This window comes from Vigna umbellata, chromosome 5 (genome assembly GCF_029865625.1).
Source record: "Vigna umbellata cultivar VRB3 chromosome 5, Vumbellata_1.0, whole genome shotgun sequence".
NCBI classification, from domain to species: Eukaryota; Viridiplantae; Streptophyta; class Magnoliopsida; order Fabales; family Fabaceae; genus Vigna; species Vigna umbellata.
Window position 1 is genome coordinate 36,771,514 of NC_142169.1, and position 21,970 is coordinate 36,793,483.

At 30.6% G+C, this 21,970-nt stretch overlaps 2 protein-coding genes and 1 long non-coding RNA gene across 3 annotated transcripts; 1 reads left to right on the top strand and 2 right to left on the bottom strand.

Annotated features, from left to right (window-relative positions):
* Positions 1 to 3,066: 3,066 nt before the first annotated feature.
* Positions 3,067 to 7,813, top strand: LOC148198251 (glucose-6-phosphate/phosphate translocator 1, chloroplastic-like). The gene is made up of 6 exons (XM_088116341.1): positions 3,067 to 3,303; positions 3,437 to 4,125; positions 4,609 to 4,834; positions 5,212 to 5,434; positions 6,432 to 6,645; positions 7,421 to 7,813. Exons 2-6 carry the CDS (start codon positions 3,619 to 3,621, stop codon positions 7,430 to 7,432), a joined length of 1,182 nt encoding a protein of 393 aa, XP_087972467.1. The 5' UTR covers positions 3,067 to 3,303; positions 3,437 to 3,618; the 3' UTR covers positions 7,433 to 7,813.
* LOC148198252 (uncharacterized) lies at positions 7,612 to 9,178 on the bottom strand. Its single transcript, XR_015786875.1, has 2 exons — positions 8,957 to 9,178; positions 7,612 to 7,954 (listed from the first exon to the last, which is right to left on the bottom strand). It is a non-coding gene; the product is annotated as an uncharacterized LOC148198252 (long non-coding RNA).
* Positions 9,179 to 10,323: 1,145 nt separating this feature from the next.
* LOC148198253 (WD repeat and SOF domain-containing protein 1) lies at positions 10,324 to 18,715 on the bottom strand. The gene is made up of 17 exons (XM_088116651.1): positions 18,556 to 18,715; positions 18,357 to 18,446; positions 18,135 to 18,246; positions 17,568 to 17,595; positions 16,859 to 16,957; positions 16,698 to 16,767; positions 16,558 to 16,592; positions 16,392 to 16,466; positions 16,194 to 16,289; positions 12,852 to 12,915; positions 12,553 to 12,606; positions 12,328 to 12,413; positions 12,184 to 12,244; positions 12,031 to 12,095; positions 11,454 to 11,559; positions 10,824 to 10,912; positions 10,324 to 10,701 (listed from the first exon to the last, which is right to left on the bottom strand). The coding sequence occupies exons 1-17, from the start codon at positions 18,619 to 18,621 to the stop codon at positions 10,539 to 10,541; spliced, it is 1,359 nt and encodes a 452-aa protein (XP_087972777.1). The 5' UTR covers positions 18,622 to 18,715; the 3' UTR covers positions 10,324 to 10,538.
* Positions 18,716 to 21,970: the final 3,255 nt, after the last annotated feature.

The window sequence follows — 21,970 nt, forward strand, 5'->3', positions numbered from 1 at the left end:
TGGATATTATACTTTAAAAGGACTTTTAATAAAAATAATTTTCATATACTTTAAACAAAAATACTCGTTTTTATATTAGTTCATTTAACTTGAGTCTTTTAATGAACTCTTGAAGAGTTATATTATGACCAAGCTTAATTAAAATAAGTAGTTGCCATCTTTATATTTTTTTTTATTTCTCATTTTAAACTAATGTTACATAATTTTTTTTCACTTTTCAATTTTTATAATTTTTTTACTATGTAGGAAAATATTACTTACTTCAAATTATCATGTGATTTTATTATAATTTAAACTACTTCAAACATTAAAAACAACTAACTAAATATTAAAAATATAAAAATAATAAAAACATGTATTATCTATTCTATTATATGAAGAGGATTTCCTTGTTGGGACAAAATCGTCTAGGAATCATTTATTTTGAAGTTTAATAAAATTGTATATTGAAATAAATGTTTATAAAAAAGCTTGTCTAGGATAATTCGCTAAATTCTATAATAAATGGACTATCCTATATTCTATAATAAACTGATTATCATAAAAGTTATAGTAAAACAGACTATCGTAAAACCTATAGTAAACAAATTATCCTAAATGCTATAGTAAATAAACTATCCTAAACGGTGTAAATAAACCGTCTAAGTGTTTAAATCCTATGTACGAACAATCATTTTTGTTTTATATATGCAGATCTTATTAAGGACAAAGTGTTTTATTCAAAGTTATGTACTGATTCATAAAGACATTAAGAGATACAAACATCGTTGTTTTCTGTCTCACCATTCGTACAACAACACAGTTTTTTTGCCTACAAAGCACAATAGCATCTTGCAGTGTACAAAAGGATATAACAACTCTATCAAAGTCAATGTTCCCGTGTAATGGATTTTTTTTAAGTTCTTTATAAATTGAAGACTACAAGAAGAGAAGAATAACTTCCTTTGATTTTGCGTCGTTTAGCTTTAAGAATACTTCTTTATAACAAATTTTTCAGATTTATATTCTTTTGATCATATTGTCTCTAAGTGAATTATTCATTTACACTTATTTTAAAAACGTTTATTTGTTTTTGAATAATTAAGAGCGATTCAAAACACTTAGTTTATTTAACTCAGGGGAGTTAAACATTATTTAGCCAATTGGATTATTGTAAACCAAAAGTGCTAAAACTCGTTTGTAACTTCTTAAAGTTAGTGGAACCTTTTAAGAATGCTTAAAGGAGAACTGGACCTAATTCAGGTTAAATGAATCAATATAAAACGAATTTTTATCTCTTCTTTCTTTTCACTGTGCTTGTAAACGCTCTTAAAAATCCTTAAGTGTTCAATATTGTCTACATGAGAATTTAATCCCTGCAAACAACTTCTAATACAATTTATTTTACTCATTTTAGCGTTTTTTTTAAATTTAATAATTTTTTATTTACTATTTGTTTCTCTAAAATCTAGCTATTTATAATAAAAAGGTTAACTAAAAAACGAAGAATTTATTTTTATTATCATAAAAAATAGAACCTAGAAATTAAATAAATTATAAATTATATGGTAGAAACTTAAATTAGAAGTTCCCAATATAAGTTTTCTAGATAAATTTATCCAACACATTTAATAATTAACTTAGTAATCTTACCAAATATATTTTTAAAATTATTCAATAGAACTAATGGATAAATTAGTTGATAATGTAACATGACATAAAGGAATATAATTATATAATCTTTACTATATAACAAAATTTGTGTTTCTAGATAAAATATATTATGTGTAATTTTAATTTATCAACATTGAAGAGATGACAAGAGTACTAATATATGAGTGAGAAAAAAGGTATTAATCTCAATAAATTTGAAAATAGATAAAAACAAATAAAAAATAATGAAAAACATATTAAAATATAATGAATTACTTTAATATAATTTATCAAATACTTTTATATTGATCAAGTTAACTTATAAATTAAGTGTATTTTAATATACTTATTAATTGAATAATGTCCTTAAAATAATTTGATTATTTTAATTAATATTTCATAATTTTTGTACTAAGTTACTTTTATTTAATAATAAGAATTAATAAAGTACTAAAAAAATATAGCAATGACACATTATTTATAGAAACTAAAATTAAAAAATTACTTGAACTTAAAGTATATTTGAACTAATTATTTTATACTAACTTTAAATTTTATAAGGAAAGGAGAAGAAAATAATAATAGTAATAATATATTTTTATATTAGACGTAATTTTTATATATTGAAATTATTAGTTGGAAAATATAATTATCATATATTGTAATTATCTATTAAAAAAATAACAGAACATGGATTTTTTTATTGCTTTTATCTTTAGATGAAATTTCTGTTTATCTATACCTACAAAGGATTTTCTTTTCGGTATCTACATTTATTTTTTAATTAATTTTATTCTTTAAATAAAAGTTTTTTAAAATTAAAATAATTATTATTCTTTTAAATTTAATAATTTTTTATTTGACTATTTTTTTAATTATAAAACTACCTATAAATAAAAACTTTTACAACAAAATTATAGAAATTATTTAACTTAATTTTATAATTATAATAATAACAATAATATTTTATTATCTTTTACTATCATAAAAGTGGTGGACACATGTCATCAACTAGTAATTATTAAAAAAAAAGTTTATCTTTTTTATTATTATATCCAAATAAACATAGAGAAAATAACTTATAAGTTATCAGTAAAATATAATTAGTTTTAAATATAATACAATATTAAAAGTGAAATGAAAACGTAAAAATAGCCTATAAAGTTATTCTGTTTATATTAAATAATAAATCTTTTACTAAATTAAAATGTGTGTTGAAAAATTCTTGATTTGAAAAGTTTGTTAAGTTAAGTATATTAATTCATATCTTTATTTTAACTTACTATATCAATGATAAAGATTAAGAAAATATTAACAGATTTAAAATTTGAAATAGTTTGATATAAATTAAAGATATAAGATATTTATATCAGTAAAACATGTTTAAATAATCATGTAATGTATGTCATTTTAGAGAATTTTTCCTTGGACTGAAATTTCAAAGCTGTTAACTTTGTATATTTCGTGTTTTGATTCAAAGCCATCATCAAGCCCGAGAGAGAAGGAAGGAAGTAAGAACACTGACCCTCGGTCACGTTTCCGCCACCAAACCCCACAAATACAGTATTCTTCTCATCTAATTTTTTTATTATTTATACGCAACAACACCAGAAGCCAACATCATTTGACCAAAAACACATTGCTTTTTTGCATTTTCCAATTCGTTGGAAGGTAAGATTCCAAGGAATCATTCCCTTTCCTTTTGTTTTTCTTCTATGCTTTTGAGTTTTGTCTTGAATTTTCTGTTAAAAATCTCTTTTTTTATATTGTAATTATTATTATTCTTGTTATTATTGTTTTGCAGTGTTTTGGTTTGACATAAGTTAGCCTTTCAAGATCTCAGAGGGGCAGAAGATCAAAGCCTGGACACACTCTCATAGATAAAGAGTGTCTCTGATTTGATCTTTGTTTCTTTTCTCCTTGAAAATTTTCAGCACCCCACAGGGTTCTGTCAGAAAAGTTTGAATTTTGAGCCTGCCCTTTACAATGATTTCTTCCTTGAGACAGCCTGTTGTGGGGATCAGTGGTTCTGATCTTCTTTTGAGGCAAAGACATGCAACCCCAGTTAAGGCACGGTCGTTTTTGCCTTGTTTGGCAAGGGAAAAGGGACAGGGATCTCTGGTTTCGGTGCATAAGCCACTGCACATTGCTTCTTCTCTTGGTGGTCGAAATTTTTCTTCAGTGAAGAGTGGTGGAAAGGGTGATTTGGTGAAGTGTGAGGCCTATGAGGCAGACAGATCAGAGGTTGAGGCTACAAACACACCATCAGAGGCTTCAAAGAAGGTGAAGATTGGCATATATTTTGCAACCTGGTGGGCTCTGAATGTGGTGTTTAATATTTATAACAAGAAGGTGTTGAATGCCTACCCCTTCCCGTGGCTGACTTCAACTCTCTCACTTGCATGTGGGTCTCTCATGATGTTGATCTCTTGGGCCACTGGGATTGCAGAAGCCCCCAAGACTGATCCTGAGTTTTGGAAGTCTTTGTTCCCTGTAAGTATCGAATTGGTTGTTTGTTTGTTTGTTTGTTTCTTGAGGAAAAAAATTGATGTAAGGAAGTGAAAGCTTTGTTTTGTTTGCTCATGTGTTTTTTGTTCTGGAAGAAAAATGTTTTTCTTTTTGACAATTTTGGACACATATCTGGATGTCTATGTTGGTTAAATCCAGAAACGTACAAAGTAGAGAAAATTGAGTATGTTCTTATCAAACCTTGCGGCTGAATTGGACTGAATTAATTTTAAGATCTTTGGTTTATCAATTATAACAATTTTCTAGTTTTGAAAAAGTGATTTTACTTTAGCTGGACAATCAGCAAAGTTTCTTCATCCACCCTATAAAATCCTTTAAAATTTTGCTATGCCTGAATAATTGTTTCAAAAAAGTTATGGATCAATTTAGCCACCCTCCTTTATTTATTTATTTATTAATCATTTTGGAGGGATGGAGACCTTAGTTCTTGTTTTGTTTGTCCTTCAGGTTGCCGTTGCACATACAATAGGACATGTGGCAGCAACTGTTAGTATGTCAAAAGTTGCGGTATCATTTACACATATAATCAAGAGTGGTGAGCCTGCTTTTAGTGTTCTGGTTTCAAGATTTCTCTTGGGTGAGACTTTCCCCGTGCCAGTCTATCTGTCTTTACTTCCGATCATTGGTGGATGTGCACTTGCAGCCGTGACTGAACTCAATTTCAACATGATTGGTAATGAATTTTTCCTTTGAAGGATTTTGTTTATCCTTAAAATTGTTGTTAAGCACGGTAATAAGATGGAGATATGATGATAAACTGATTTGGAATTTGACTAGAAAAAAGATAACCTGTCTGTGTTTAATTAAATTTGGTTATGTTTTAGCTATTACTTTTTTCTTTTAGTGTTAGTGAAACTGGCCATTACTACACTTTGTTGTCTATTCTTGCTTGCTTGAGTTATCTCTCAAGCGCAAGGGTAATTTGTTTATGATTAACTTGAGTAATGGTGTAATTAGAGGTCTTCTATTTGAGCTGAAATGACCTTGTTGTAAAGTTTGCTGCAAGTAGCTCTTCACTCTTCTAACTTTATTTTCATCATTCTTTTTCAGGTTTCATGGGTGCTATGATATCGAATTTGGCATTTGTATTCCGTAATATCTTTTCAAAAAAGGGAATGAAGGGAAAGTCTGTCAGTGGAATGAATTACTATGCTTGTTTATCTATTTTGTCCCTAGCAATTCTCACACCCTTTGCAATTGCCGTGGAAGGACCACAGATGTGGATTGCGGGATGGAAAACATCGATCTCTCAGATTGGAAACCAACTCATATGGTAATTTCAAGAAGACTGCATACCGTAATGTTATCCCTTTTGTGTTGTTATCATGTTCACACTCATCTCTATTTCTATTCATCTCTATTTTCCATGCTCTAAGGTAATATGTTGAATTTTTCATAATATATGGTTAGTGTTCAAAGTTCAAACATCTTTTATCTGAATCTTTTTTATCCTTATGTGGGAATGCAACTTATTTTATATTTTTCATAATATATGGTTAGTGTTCAAAGTTCAAACATCTTTTATCTGAATCTTTTTTATCCTTATGTGGGAATGCAACATATTTTATATTTTTCATAATATATGGTTAGTGTTCAAAGTTCATTTGTTTTTGAGTGAAATATTTAACAACAGTATGGGGGAAGGTGGTGTTCCTGGTCCCAATTCCTGACCATCAATCTGAAGATGACTTGAGTAGTTGGTAGTTATTTTCATCATCTTTATGGTTAATAAAATTGAATGTTTTGTAGCTGTTCGGGGTCAACTTGATAGTTTGTAATTTTGAAGTGACTGGGATATTTGGATCTCTCCCAGTGTTGGAGATTCTGCATTAAATGCTTTATTCAGTTGGCTTGCATATTTATACCTTGGTTGAAAATATAAACTAACTTCAGAGATTCAATGTATATATAGAATGCATGAGAACATGTACTCTTGGATAGAAGACACCAATGTCAACTTCCTTAGTCTTTTCTGCCACTAATTGATGATCATGTCCCTATGCTAATTTAAGGCTTGTGGGTTGATAGATCCTCTGTGCTGGGCAATGTATTGATTATCAAATACCTGATTCTTTTTTTTTTGTGTGTTGTAATCTGAAGAACAGCTTACACCTTTTGTAAAGTTTAGTTTTAACATTTTAACGAAACATCTGACTTCAATTTCTTCATTCTGATTGAGCTGTCTCTTGTTTGTGCTCTTTGTCTTGTGATCATAAGCTTCTGCTCTCAATATTATGACTAAATTTTTGGCTGGTAATTGTACACGACAGGTGGGTAGCAGCTCAAAGTGTATTCTATCACTTATACAATCAAGTGTCATACATGTCTCTAGATGAGATCTCTCCCTTGACATTTAGCATTGGAAACACCATGAAACGTATATCTGTCATAGTGTCTTCGATTATTATCTTCCACACTCCAGTTCAACCTGTTAATGCTCTTGGTGCCGCTATTGCTATCCTTGGAACCTTCTTATATTCACAGGTATTTTCTGTTCTTCACCTTTTAATGTTATGTTTATCATTGTTTATTAGGCAGGCGATATTTTTACCACCAAAAGAAAAATGTTATTTATATTTGAAACATCAAACACACACTGTGTTACCTATTATACTGGACCGAGGGTCCATTAGAGAGATAATGTGTTTAGGTTGATTGTTGATAGTCATTTATGTGAACTGGAACCCTTTGCATTGTTATTTTGTCTGATCTGCAAACTGTCAAATTTTAAAAGGGTTTTTGTGTCTGATTTGGTGAGAGTTTACCATGGAGAAAAAAACATGGTTCATAGGGTGGAGTTGGTTATGAATGTTTTTACCTTCCAATCTAATGAATGATATTCTGCTGAAGTTAGGTGATCCAAGTTTTATTGGTGAGTAGCCTCTTAAATTGCCACCTAATTCCTTTGGTTCTTACATTGAACCTACCTATACAACTTCTTTTCAAAGTCAATTTTCAACATAAGTTAGCTTACCTTGTAGACTTACCAAAGTTGTCCACGCCATATACTTTTGCACATGCTTTTTGGTTCATACCTTCACAATGAGGCTTCTAATGAAAGCATCTTTGGCATGTTCCTTGAAAATATGTCAGGTGGGTGGGAATCTTAGAAAATTGAGAAAAAAAAAAGGTTAAAAACAAAAGAGAATAACAATCAGATTACCAGTTTCTTTAAGATAAACAAACATGTGGTTTTCTTTCTGAAATAATGATTTTGTTTGGTAGGTATACTTATTTCATATTCTTGTGTGTCCTGCAGGCAAAACAATAGATTTGGTGGACTAAGATTCCTCTATGGATTTGTTTGTTACCGTTCTTCATGCTCAACCAGGGGCAAGAAAGTTAAATTTGGAATGTGTCACTGCTGGATTTTTGCAAGACTAGGATGCTCTGGCTGTCAGTCCATCTGTAGATAGATATAATAATAAGAATGATGCTGCTGAGGAAACATTATTATAATACAGATTATTGTTATTATTAGGTAGAGTTTTTTTTTTTTTTTTCAATTTCTGACATGCCTACGATTTGAAATAAATGTTTTTGAGAATAATCTCTCAAAACATTGTTTTCTGTAAGGAGCATGCAATAATGTGATGAATCCCATGATGAATTTGAGTGTCAGAATATATAAATGTTTGTTGTTGTGAGTGAATATGGTCCTTCCATTTCTATGCCCTTTGACCCTTTCCATGTTATGGTTGTTTGCTTTCTGTAGTGAGAAAGTGACTCTTCACTTTTCTAAAGGACATGTTCTCATTCTTCATGTCTATGTTCATTCGTTGATATTTGAAACCTAATTCATAGAATAATTAATCAGAGAATATTCGAGCATTGATTCCTTATGTGGGGTATATTTGGGGTTGTTAGGGATATAGAGTGCTTCATTATTTCATCATCAATTATATTTCACAACTATATAATTTTTTTGTTTGTCTTTTTTACTTGTTTTTGATAATGGTGTAATTGGATCTTTTGAAGTTAATTTTTATCTAAAAAGTGAAAGTCGTTAGAATGTTCAATGAACTTAGTTGTTTAATTAATGATAAAGGAAAAATGACAATATGTTTATATATTAGTTTATTCTTTAATTTTGTATAGTTTCTTTTACACAATTCGTGTTTAAAGGTCAAGTTTTATAAAAAAAGTTACAAAGAAAGTGTAAGGTAAAATAAATAAGGCGAGGTTAGTTAAGGTTTAAATGTTATTATTAAAACAGAATGGTAAGTTTCTTAAGTAGTTAATTAGAAACTGAAATCAGAGCCTAAATGATAAGATTAATGTGTTTTTTCAATTTGATATAACAATTCCACAGAAAGTAAAAAAATTTAGTTTAATAAAAAAATAAAACGTATTTATAATTTAAGTGTACTACAGTATAGATACTTTTACACCGTAATTCAATAAGAATCAAAATTACTAGAAAATAATTCATATAATAACCTACAATTCATTGAAAATCGTAACGTTTTGTGCATAAATATTAAAATCACGAGACAATATAATTAACACTGTTTTCAGATAATATTTGGATAAAATATGTTTCTGTTGACTCTAAAATTTCTCAAATTCGGTTTTATTTTTCCAAAAGAAGCCTTATCTTATTTTCACTTTATCAAAATTATATAAAATTTAGTTCTTAGAGTGTATTTTTGATAGTTTATAACCATCATTAGAAACATTTTATAATAAAAAAAAAAGGAAATTCCATATTAGAGAAGCAAAAGTAAGAGAAAAAAACTAAGGAGAGAAAGAGAGAGAGAGAGAGAGAGAGAGAGAGAGAGAGAGAGAGGTGAACCAGTTTAATGAGAGAATCTGTGAGCATACTTCACTGATGAAGTTGAGCTTCCATGTTGTTAATAATAATCTTATTGGAAAGCATTGAAGATAAGAAGAACAAGAAATTATGAACTACAATACTATTTTGTTTGTTGCTGATAATGCTATTGTCATTGAAGCCTCTGATATAAGGATTTTCTGGATAAGATTTCATTCAATACAAACCAGAATTAAACTTGGACAAGAATGTTTTTCACCCTCTCAAATTCAACAACGGCTATTCATTCCTGTACCTCCACAATTAATAACTGCACCTCCACAATAATAGGAAAAATACTCAGAAGAGCTCATTCTGAAAATTTTGTGGGAAGGAGAAAATGTAAAAAATATCATTTTGAAAAGCTCTTTTCAAAACGCATTTCATGTACGAAATTTTCCGAAAATATTGTTTCAAAATCTTTTTCGTTATTTTATTTCAAAAAATTTCAGAATGTATAATTCGAAAATCATTTTTAAGATAATAAAATAACCATTTTGAAAATTGATGGCATGTGTGAAGAAATTGTGAGAGTGCAGGAAGTAGAAGCCTTCAGCAACTTAGTCACCGGGCCTTCTTCCTTTTTTAGGTTGGTAATTGAGAAGTGTTATTCTTAACCCTGCTCTCACATCTCGACTTGCTAAATTGTTTTTACAAATTTCGAGAGACTATTGTTTTATAAGAAAACTATTTTAAGTATTATTTTATATCTGTATATAGGATAATCATTCTAATCAAATTTATTCAAACCTCTATTACATCTAATAAAAGTTTGTTTCACATTATATTTTATACTTTAAAAGCATTAAAATCATACTAATCCTTACTAGTTTGGGCAACATTACCTCTTATTACTGTAATTTATATCTCATCAGTGTAAAGTGACATTTAGTAGTATATGTTATCGTTACATTGTATTAAGTAATAAAATAACGTGATAAATAGTAAAATTTTACTACGGTGTATAAAATAGAAAATTTTGAAGCTTAAATTTACATAAAAAGCCATATATATCGAAATGGTTTTGTTTTAATATCAAATACAAAAATATTAATATCACGAAAATTTCATTAGGGACTTATTTTTCAAAGTAAACTGGAAGAATTTACAGTGAAGGAACTTAGATACTTACCATTATAATGGTTTTTCATATGGACACTACTCTAAGTTAAGATGTTTTCTTTCTTTATTTATATTTTTATATCAATTTTAGAATTCTATGAATAATGATGCATAGTGTTGTATATCATCATTTGTATCAATTAATGCATGATTTTGCATACTCAATTAGAACTGATTGGACGACAAATTGGAGTGAACTGAAGAAAAATGAAGAACCTGAAACTGAATTGAAGAATAAACAAAATTTTCTTGCATTGGGAGTGAACTGAACCCAGAAGAATAACAAAAATACAACCTCATTTTCACCAATCTTCTACGTACATACATAAAATATAGGAATGCAACTCTCAGCTAAGCTAAGAAGTGAGCAGAGAATGGTGATATCAGTAGTGTGAGCCTAAATTCTCGTTACATTTTGTTTGGATAGTAGATCAGAAAAACCTTACTCAACTTCTTTGATAATTCTTCGTCGCCGTAAGGGTTGTGTTGTAATGCTCCCTGGAGCACTGTGAGCTTTCCTCTTATCTTCCTTCCTCTTCTTGGCATCAGTCATAACACGCAATAAAGCAGAAGCTTTGAATATTGGTCTTGGCAAGTGCCTATGTCTGTTGAGCAAATCAGAAAAAGCAAAAAGTGACAATTATGCACAGGGAAAACTTCATTGCGGAAATATATAATATATGACAACTTTTATCAGGTATAGCAAATATGCTTGATCAAATCTTACCTTGCAATCCTGTTAACCTCAGGGAGGTGCTTATAGCGTTTCTTTACAGCCTTGTGATAGTCGTGCTTTTTACGTTCTCTTGGAAGAATCTGTGGCATGATCACAAAGTAATCATCTGTCAATTAAGGGTTTCTAAAAATAGAAATAATCATGTATAACCAATAGGTAGCAAATTGGAAAACAAACAAGCATCCAAATTATGATGATTTAAGGATCTTAATCATTGTTCATCTTTTAATGTGCGACAGACAAGAATGACAGGGAACAATGAAACTCAATTAAACTATAAAATGTATTTGGATCCTCCCAACTCTAGTTCAAGCATGGACCTTAGCATTTTTATAGACCAGCAGGTATTTGGAACAATGAAGAGGCAAAGTGGCCTTCCCTCCCTTCTCTCGTACAAGATGGTGTCTATCTCACTAATAAGATGACAATGACAGCCATGTCGGGATATGAAAGAAGTAGGTTTAAATCCAAATAAATGTAAAGAAAATGTATGTATATAAACGAACAAAACTGAGATTCATCTTTATATGAAATAAACATTGCCACATGATGCTAAGTCTCCGACACATTAATTATTTCACTCAAATCTAAGTAATGTAAGAAGCAAGGAAGATATCTTACTACTCCAAGTTGCTCAGATGCTTTTGCCTTCCAAATCCTAAGGTTAGTATCATCACTTCCTGAAATCACATAACTTCCATCACCACTGAACTTGACACAAAATACCCTGCATAACAAAGAAATAGATCAGCCTACCATACGGATAGAAATCTTTCAGAAGAAAAAATTGGCAAAAGCAGCAATAGCATTTTGTTAGGATATAGAATAAAGGGAAGTATAGCAGCTACTGATTAGAGGGATATCATGTCTATAAATACGAGGATACTATACCAAAGGGGGCTTTTCATTTCGTAGTCTGAGCGTCAACCCTTTGTGAAAGGAAAAAGCCTTCGTGAAGGGAAACCCTTGGAGGAGAAAGTGTTCTCCCATTTATTGATATTTTCATATTACTCGATAAAAATCTTTTCAATTCTTGGTTCGTAACATATTTTGTTGGCTATTTAAAAATCTTTTCAATTTTTGGTTCGTAAGATAATTTATAAGTATCTTGTTACACATCCAAGGTTTACATTAGTTGAAAAGTGACATGAGTAATAAAGCAATAAAACGTTCATTTTCAAATATAAATTAAGTAAACCTTTGCATTCTCTTAGTGTGATAAATCTCTTTGCTGTGACCACCGTTATACTGAAAAAGTCTCACCTACAAATGAGAAATCATCAATAGATAGGAAACCATTCTTAGTAAGAACAAACGTCAGATGATTGAAAACAAAAGTCAAGGAACTAACTGTTCTATCGTAAGATCCAGTGACAAATTCTCGCCCAGTTGGTGAATAGTCAATATCCATCCTGTGGAATAGAATATGATCATGCATGCATGATAAAATTCTAGGATTACCAAGAACACAACACTTAAAGAAAAATCATCTTACACTGCAGAAACATGATCTTTATGAACACATTTAGCTTCATCCAACTTCCTAGTATCATAGCTATAGCAGTTGCCATCTTCATTTGCCTGAATAAAATTTGTTGAGAAGAATGTAAAATATCTCTATTGAAGATGTCTCGACCCAATAATATCTCATGTTAGCCTTAACGAAAACCCTAAACAATAGCTTGAGAACCATTGAATACATTCAAATGATCAACTTACATGCTGTAAAATTTATGGGTTCCATTGGATTCCAACATAAAGAATTGGTTTTGGTCTGTCACAATGAAGTAATAGTTAGTGTAATCATGAATATATTTGGAATAAAGCCAAATGATTTGGGGAGTCGGACAACTCAACAGAAATGATGTTGAGAAATGTTGCAATGATATAATACGGTGTGCAATTTAAGAACCACATAAAATAATAGAGACCTCCGTGAACAAAATATGTTGATTAGAAATAACATAATAAAAACAGCAATTATATGTTATAATTTAAAACAATGAAAAAGGTAATTACCATCATTATCATTTTCCTCACAGGGGAAGCCATACGTAGATCATACAGAATTATGCTTCTGTCACTGAAAAAAGAAAAGAGGTTAAAAAGGCAGGTAATTTACATACAAGAGTAAAGTACGTTAAGCCACCGATATTAGGACTTATAAAGTAGAATAAAGTAAAATCATTCAAAATCGGTAAAACTTGAAAAAAAAAGCATACCAAAAGAAACAAAACCAAGTCCCCTTCTTGATATTCCTTTCCATTCAATGAATGAAATGCCTTTTTCACCAGATAAATGACACTGTTGGAATATATTGCAGATGTCTAAACATTATGGAAATATTATACATAACCCCTGAGGAAATTTTCATATATCTTTATATTTCTCAATTTGTTTCCTTATATAATTAAGATTATTAGCCTACTAATTACTATATATAGAGCTTAGCATTGTCTATCGAATGATATCCTCATTTCCTCCTTCAAAACTTAAATCCCTGTAACGCCAACATGGCATCCGGGTTCCTGTAATGCACCTTGAGAATGCTTTACCCTTCCATTGAGTTGTGTTCAAGGAAATTGATGACCCCACTCTAGTGCTTTGTTCATTGTTTGCTGCTCCTAGTCTCTCGCTTTCCAGTTGTTATAATTATAGAAATAAGGAGTAAATCCTAAGTCATCCTTATGACGAGATAATATCAAATTTCCTTTTTTTATTGTATTAATTCTGTTTTCTCAATATAAATAAAACATTCATTCAGTCTCAAAAAAAAAGTCTCAGCCCAATGTCTCCCTCTTTCCTATGGTTTAACAAGATATCTAGACTACCACATGCAAGAGCACCTAATGGCCGACCAACCTACACCCAACTCAACTCTACACTCCTACACCCATGGTGGCGATCTACATTTTCCTCTCCTTAGATAATTTTATTATTATGTTCAGATTTAACGAGAAAAATGTCTTCCAACACCCCCTTCAACATCCAGAACAGATTCTCCCATCTTTTCTAGCCATATTGCTAGAATAGAGAAGATGGACAGGTCTAGCTTTTCTTTTCATCTTGAGATTCCGAAATCAGGTTAGGGTTAAGTGGGCAGGGCTATAAATCCAATCTCACTACAGCTGCCAGATACATTCCTAAGGAGCATGAACAATTGATAGAGATTGATGTTCAAATATGTAGTGTAATTAAACCTACCATTCATACTTCACTCAAACCTATGTTTCACTCCCATGAGACGTGTGCTTCAGTTAGGAGTAAGGCCAGTTCCCTTTATACCAACAACACACAGCATTAATATGACATGTCTCCTGACACTTCTCGCACCATGACAATTTGAGGACCCTATGTTTGCTTATCTTGGACAGCTTCATGCTGACTTACATGAATTTAATGAGTTTATTTCACCATCTCCAGATGTAGAGAAGGAACTTGAGAACTGCAGTACATTTTTTATGACCTTGGGTTTGTATGGGTTGCCAAAAAAGTATGCTACTACCTGTGATCAGATTTTTGATTGCCAGTCAACCCTACTATGACTTCTCATTACCTATTCTCCTCTGTATTTCTTAAAAAATGGTTATGGAGATATGTACTTCGTGTACGAGGGAAAATACTCAAATTGGATACAATCCATATGGATCCTAAAGTATATTATAAATGCTCATGGCCAAGACCTCATTTATGAAGATAAAGAAAATACTCAAATTGTTAGATATTTTGACAATGACTGAGCAGAGTCACTAAGTAATAACCGTTCCACTACATTGTATTTTGTTCTTATCGGACGTAATTCAATATGGCTGAAAAGTAAGAAAAGAAGATATTGCATTGATGACATTAGTCACTAGTGTGCTCATGTGGCTAAAACAACTTCTTAAAAGAGCATAAATTTGAAGAAAATTCCCGAAAGCACCTTATATGTGACAACTAGCAACATAGCACACTGCCTCTAATCATCCTTTTCATGAGGACCAAATACATTGAAGTAGATTGCCATTTCATAAAAGAAAAGCTAAAGTCTAAAGACATCACCACTAGATTTGTCAACTCTAGTGAACAATTCGTTGAAATATTCGCCAAGTCTCTGAATGGACCAAGGATCAATAATATATTGAACAAGTTGAGCAAATGTGACTTATAAGCTCCAGCTTGATGGAGAGATATATATATTTAAATATAATTGTAGAAATAAGAAGAAAATCTACAATCAGAAATAATTACACTAGATGTGTTAATAGGAAAACCTTTATTTATTCCTGTATTATATCTTCATTATTAGAGGATATTAAATCTCCTCTATGTATTATATTGATTCCGTTTTCTCTATAAATAAAGCATCTGTGTTGTCTCAAAAACAGTTTCAGCTCAATGTCTCTCTTTCATATAGTTGTAATGAGTTTTGACCACCATATTCTGGTGTGCGTTATTTAGATCATCCCAGCTTATTTATGTAGAATGACTTTAAACCAGTCTATTTTCTGTACATCTAACTTTAACATGCTAAGCCTTACTTCGGTTGGAGGAGTGAAAATTCTAGAGGATACAATACTTTTATGCCCCCCTACTGCGTTTTCTGTCCTTGGCAACTGTATTCAGTAGACTAGCCCGCTAGCTGGAAAGCTTCTTAGAGAAGTTTGCCTTGTATCATATAAATAACAGTACCTAACCTTCACAACTCATCTATAAACACAGATCAGAATAAAGAATTTTCTCCATCTCTCTCTGTACAATTTCTTTGTCTCTTGAAATATCAAAGGATACCTTATAACATTATGATTATATTTTAAAATAGTTTAGAGCACCTACGATCTCAAGGAACTAGCTTCCATATTCTTTCTATTTCATCATTGATGATTTGTTTCTGGATTTAATTAAGGGCACAAGACATGTAACTAAACTAAGTACTTTGTCTTTTGGATTCTACTTACAACATCATTATACACATAATATTATTTTGAATATTTATTTTTTTCATTTCTTTCTTCCCAATAATTTCAACAAAAAACAACGAACTATTAGATTAGTACCAGTTTTCCATCCACAACAAAACATAAAACGGAATTTTCTTATACTCAGGAACCTATTTCAATTGCAACTTCAATCAAGTTGACAGTACCAAGGCTTTAATCTCGGAAATGGAACATTAAAATGTGATACCAAACAAGAAGGAAAATATACGCATTAAAACAGTATAAGTACTCATTAATGGAGAAAAAACAAAAATTCAATGAGACCAGCAAAGACCTAACAGGCAACAAATAAAAAAAGGATCAATATATCTATTGGGTGAAAAAACCTGAATTGTATTGTGAGCAATATTGTAGTCCTAAACCTATAGGCAATGTCACGTACCTAGCTGAGGTGGCCAAAATATTTGGTTCTCCAGGATTAAACCGGACAGAAATTACTGTATCTGTCCCCCATTCAAAACTATTAATCGGCTGAGACCTGCAGAAAGAAAGAAACAATTACATGAAATAAACATAAAATTTAGAATGGTCAACTACTATGATTCTAGTAAAACAAGTAGACCAAACAGAAACTGAGCACCTGTTGTGATTCCATATATCTACTTGAGCACCAACTGTTGCAAAAAGCTCACCATCCCACTGGTGATCAACGCCCCTAAATATTGAGAAAGTAAAACAAGGTTCAGTAAGCAAAAAAATAACAAACTTCAATATCTTCCTCAGGGACAATTCACTCCAGAACTTACCAAAAAGCATTCTTCCAAACAAAAACACTTGCTGGCTGCACAAGAGAAAAAAAAGGTTCATAAAATTGAGTCAGTAATATACCCACTTAATTTAAAAAAAAAAAAAGGTAAAAGTAAAATATGCTAGCATAAAATTTCACCTCAACAGTGCTCTTGGTTGAGTCATCTGACTCCACAGGAGAAGTATTAGGAACATTCCAGAGTCTGATACTGAATTAAAATTACACGTTACATCATAAAAATAACTACTGAAGGCTAAATATGATAGATAGATATAATAGGGAAAAAGGTTGGTTATTACCAGGCATCAGTTCCACAGGACACAAGAACTTTTCCATCAGTAGATGCTGTCAAACCTCGTACAGCCCCTTGGTGACCAGGAAACTGGCAAACTGTCTGTCTTTTATATCAAATACAAGGGGCACCAAATTAGATACATATAGTAGTTTAAAAAATTGTAGCATTAATTTTCTTCTTATTTATAATTTTCATGCATATTGCTAAATAATTTTATCATGTAAGAACTACCAGTCTTCAGGAAGCCATCATACCCCCTCAACAGAGAAATAATAAGAAAATCTCAAGTGATATTTGATACAGTAAACTACAGCTCATTCATAACTAATAAGAAAAAAATTATGACTTTCCTCTGAGATATACTTATTATCTATTGATAGTCCATACAATGTATTGTTAATTACTACAGCATCCATTTCTTTTCATATAAGCACTCTAAGGCTCTTCTTAAATACACAAAAACTTATCATAGATGACAGAAATAATAGTAAAGATCACTAGGGAGTTAACAACAATTTTAATATAGACAAGAATATTAATTACATTTCTTAATATTTGTGTTATCCTCTAAGCAGACAAATGGAAAGAAATGTACAGAATACAAAGAAATGTTTTTCAATTCAAAAATATTACTAAATATCATGAAATTGATTCAAATTCCAAATATAAATATTTTCGTTCTGAAGAAACCAAATTATTAAAAAAACTATTACCTTGATGCTAAATCCCAGAGTCGAATATCTGTAAAAACAACAAAGACAAATGTTAAGGCTTCTTTTTTATGTATGCAACTCAACTCATCCACCATTTTACAAAGATAACAATGTACACTGGATTGAGTCTAATCTGCTAAAAGATGGTGTTGTAGTAATCCATAAAACCTATTACCATGTAGAAGAAAAACCATTGGAAAATAACCAATAAAGCAAGGATAAAATTACAAGATTGGGATGAATAGTAAGACATGCCCACACAATTATTCCTTATTTATGATAGATTATTTATACAATATAGTAGGCAAAAAGAACCACACTACTTTAAAGAGCTATGTTTCATAATAGTCCTATACACACACACACATATTTATGCTCTCCCCATCTCTAGAGCATTCCCAGTCCTCCTAACAAAATTTAACCACTTCCTGAATTCAAAATTTTTTATCCATCATATAGCAAAAGCAAATTTCTTCCTCTTCTCTATCTCCAAATCAAGATACTTCCTACAGCTACAACTACACATATAGCTGCAGGTACATAACTAAATAAGGTAAAATGAATTACCTCCATCCATTGAACCAGAGAATATCCCTTTCAACTGGCTAGGGTTCTTCGTCATGCACGAAATAGCATCTATATGTCCATCCAATGCTCCAATAAATGGTCTTGCAAAAATCTAAACCCTCAAAGATTAAAAACACACAATAAGAAACAAAAAAACTTCACATGTAATAAAAACACACTGATCACGAAACTGAAAAAAAAAAGTTATAAGGAAAAGCGGACCTTGTCCAACTTCACTGCATTTAGAGCCCGCACATACTCCACCGCCTTCTCTTGAGGACGAAGGCTGGGGTCGTAATTCCGGAACACCCTCTGTCCAAAATCAAAGGGACAGTTTCAGAAAAAGCAAAAGATTGAAAATTGGATTGAACTGAGTAAATAGAATAAAGCTATTGGTAAAGGGTCGTGTGCATTGAATCACCTGAAGGTCTTGACTTCGTTCTCGGGTGAACTCATCAACGGAGCGTGATATAACTTTGACCTTCATTGGGCGTTATACTGTGTTCTGGTTCTTCAACCTCCGAATTAGAGAGTGGAAAAACCCTAGTATGATTGATGGAGGGAATCAAGGTAAGAGGAAGAAAGGGTTTTAGTGATGTTTTGTTCGCGGGCATATGGATACGGGTCGGGCCCGAAAAATAAATTTATGTGCTAACAAATTTTAAAATAATAACTATAAATTTCATTAAAATATATACAGATATTAAATTTTATATATCGAATTAGTATATATAGAAATTAAAATCAATTTGATAGTGTTTAATTTTCTTGTGTTAATTTAAAATATATAATATTTAGATTTTAGAAATTGTGTTTTGTAATTTTTCTTTAGTGTATACATTCTTTCATCATTTTTTTAAATACTATTTTATACACATATTGATTTTTTTATTTTTTCTTTGTAAATATAATTAATTTTATTACTTTGGTGATTTTTAAAAAATTACTCATCATAAATACTAGTCATCACAATAAAAAATAATATACATTTATAAAATTAATAACATTTTCTATTTTAATAATCAATTTTCTATTATTTCAAAATAAAAAAAAATTAATAACATTTTCTATTTTAATAATCAATTTTGTATTATTATAAGAAAAAATATGAATATATATATATATATGAATAAACTATATATATTGTTTCTACTTATTTGTTGATAAAATATTACAGATGAAATCAGATATTGTAGTGGTATAATTGTTTCTGTTTGGTATATAATATTGAATTCTCTCAGCTGATCATTTTTGGGGTGAAATTAGGTTTTTGTTTCCTAAATGTGTCAAATGTATTTAGTACAGTGACTCAGGGTGGATTGTGATTACTGTAACTAATAATTAGTTTATTTGCTCTATTTTAATTTATTTTTATTTTGTCTAATGATTTAAGATTTTAGTGTAACAAAATATATTAGTTTTATATTATAGAAGTGGGAAGAAGTTGTGTCTTGATATGTTTTAAACAAAAATTTTATTAATAAATATGGTGATTTGTAGTATGTTATATCGATAAAGTGTGTAATCAGATTTAATATTTGGATTTTTTATTATTATCTTTTAATTTTAAAATATAACTAAAGATAAAATAAGAATATAAAATATATATACACAGCTATAAGTTTGTTTTTAATTTAAAAATCTGATAAAAAGTAAAATAGAAACATGATATATTAAATGCCATAATGTATTTAGTTATGTCTTGATATAAATATTTTTCTTCTTTTTAATTTGAAAACATAATTAAGAGTAAAGTAAAATAAAAATATGAAATATTTATATATATAAAAAAATTTGTCTTTCTTTATTTTGTTTCCTCCAAAAGTAAATAATTTTGTGAAATATTTTTGTAAAACTTCAGAAAATGGTAATTTTAGAAGTGATAGTAATATAAAAATAATGAGACTTGGTTATTTTAATATTAAATGATTTATTTATAAATAGTTTTATTATAAAAGAGTTTCATTATTTTAAAACATAGCATCTCTCTATAAAACACCTTTTTAGAGTTTTCTACTTTTTATTTAAGAGTTTTAACTATTGAGTTATCTCTTTGATGATCAGAAGGTGTCTAATCGACCACGATGACAAGGTCTACATTCCTATATGATTAGTTTATGCAACAGAGCAAGTAAGTTTCAACTCATTTTTGCTTTGCACTCTTTAATTGAGTCCATGCATAAAAGTTTCCATTGCATGTGTACTTTGACCTTTTCTATGAGTTTCCTTATCAATCTAAGGTCTTAAGGACTCTTTCTTTTTTCAATTTGATGTTTCGTAGGTGTTTCTAGAATTTCCTTGTATTTCAAGCAATTAGGGAGACTTTCGTAGAGTTTGATAGTTCCTTGTGAGGTAAGGGAAGCTAGATGTTTTGACTTTAAATTATGTTTATGATGTAAGTTTGGTGTTTGTATGTATGTTATAGTGATTTTAGTATAATCTCAATAAATATGTTAGTGTTAGTTCATTTCAATGTGCGTGGTTAGTTAATATATGATTTAATTATGATATGATGTGATTTGGATGTTTTTATGAGCATGAATTGTATGTTATAATGTGGTTTTGATGTCTGAAATTGGTAGCAAGGTTTAAAGAATGAGGAGTTATTAAATACATAGGTTTTAAGGTTGAAACCTGTTTTAGTAAGCAAGTTTGCGAGATAGGGTGTGGATTGAGAAGTCTAATGTTTCATGTTTAGTTACATGTTAATTATGACTTGTTAGCACCTTGAGTTGGTAAAAATCTGATAGGAAAATCGGTATGGGTCAATGTAATGGTTTTGGTAGGTTTTATGTTCAATTTAGAGGTTTTAATAGATGAAAGTTTAAAGGAAGTAAGTCTGATGTAAAACAGAACTTTTAGGTCCATCCTTAGATGAGTTAAAACTAGTTTAAACTTTAAGAATGGTAGGAACTAATGTAAGACTCTTTAGTAGTTGATATGTTGAATTTGGCTTGAATTAAAACTAGTTTTATGGGTTGTATGAGTGAGATTTTGAATTAGAAGGTCTAAGGTAAAAAGGATGATTGAAATTGGTGTTAAAAAGAGTAGAGATGAATTTGGGTAGATTTGAGAAGTTGATTCGGTTTGACGTGGTCATTTTTAGTTAGAGTGGTGTTTCTAGAGGTATTTCAATGTTTAAAAGTTCCTAGAAACCATTCAAAGTTGTGGGGTAAGTGTGTGAAAGGACCCATAAAGTGTAGAGTTTTTCTAATAGCGCCTGAGCGTCCCTTTCCAGTGGCCAGGGTGTTGAGTGCCAGCCCCTAGGCGCCCGAGCGCCACTGCACCAATTTGGAGGGGGGGGGGGAGAGGGTTTCAGGGTTCTGGATATTAGTTTTGGACGTTCTTTAGGTCGTTTTGGACCTTTCCAAAGTTGTTGGTGAGAGTTTCAAAATTGTTTTCTTTGCCTAATGTGAGGATCAAGTTACTATGAAGAAAATTGTGTTATTGTGTGATTTCTGATGACTTGTAAGGGTGTTTCTATTTCTTTAATGTATGATGAGTAGTCTCATGTATTGACATACTATGTGAATACGAAGTGATCTCAATGGTTTCAAAGGTATGGAAGAAAGTTCCAAGAAGGAACTTCTCAATGGTGGTTTCAAGTATTGTAAGTATGAATATGGAAACCTCGGTGTTGGAGTTCATATTGACATTCTAATGGTCATCCATTCTAAAGTAGAGAGGGGTGAGACATGTCGTGAGAATAACATGAGGTCCTAGTCGAAGGACTTTACCTTGGCCTAAGGCGAATGATAATGGACTAACCTTGTATGGTAGCTTGGGGTGGGTCAGATGTTTCACCACAAGTGCATGAACTGTCATAGCTCGATATT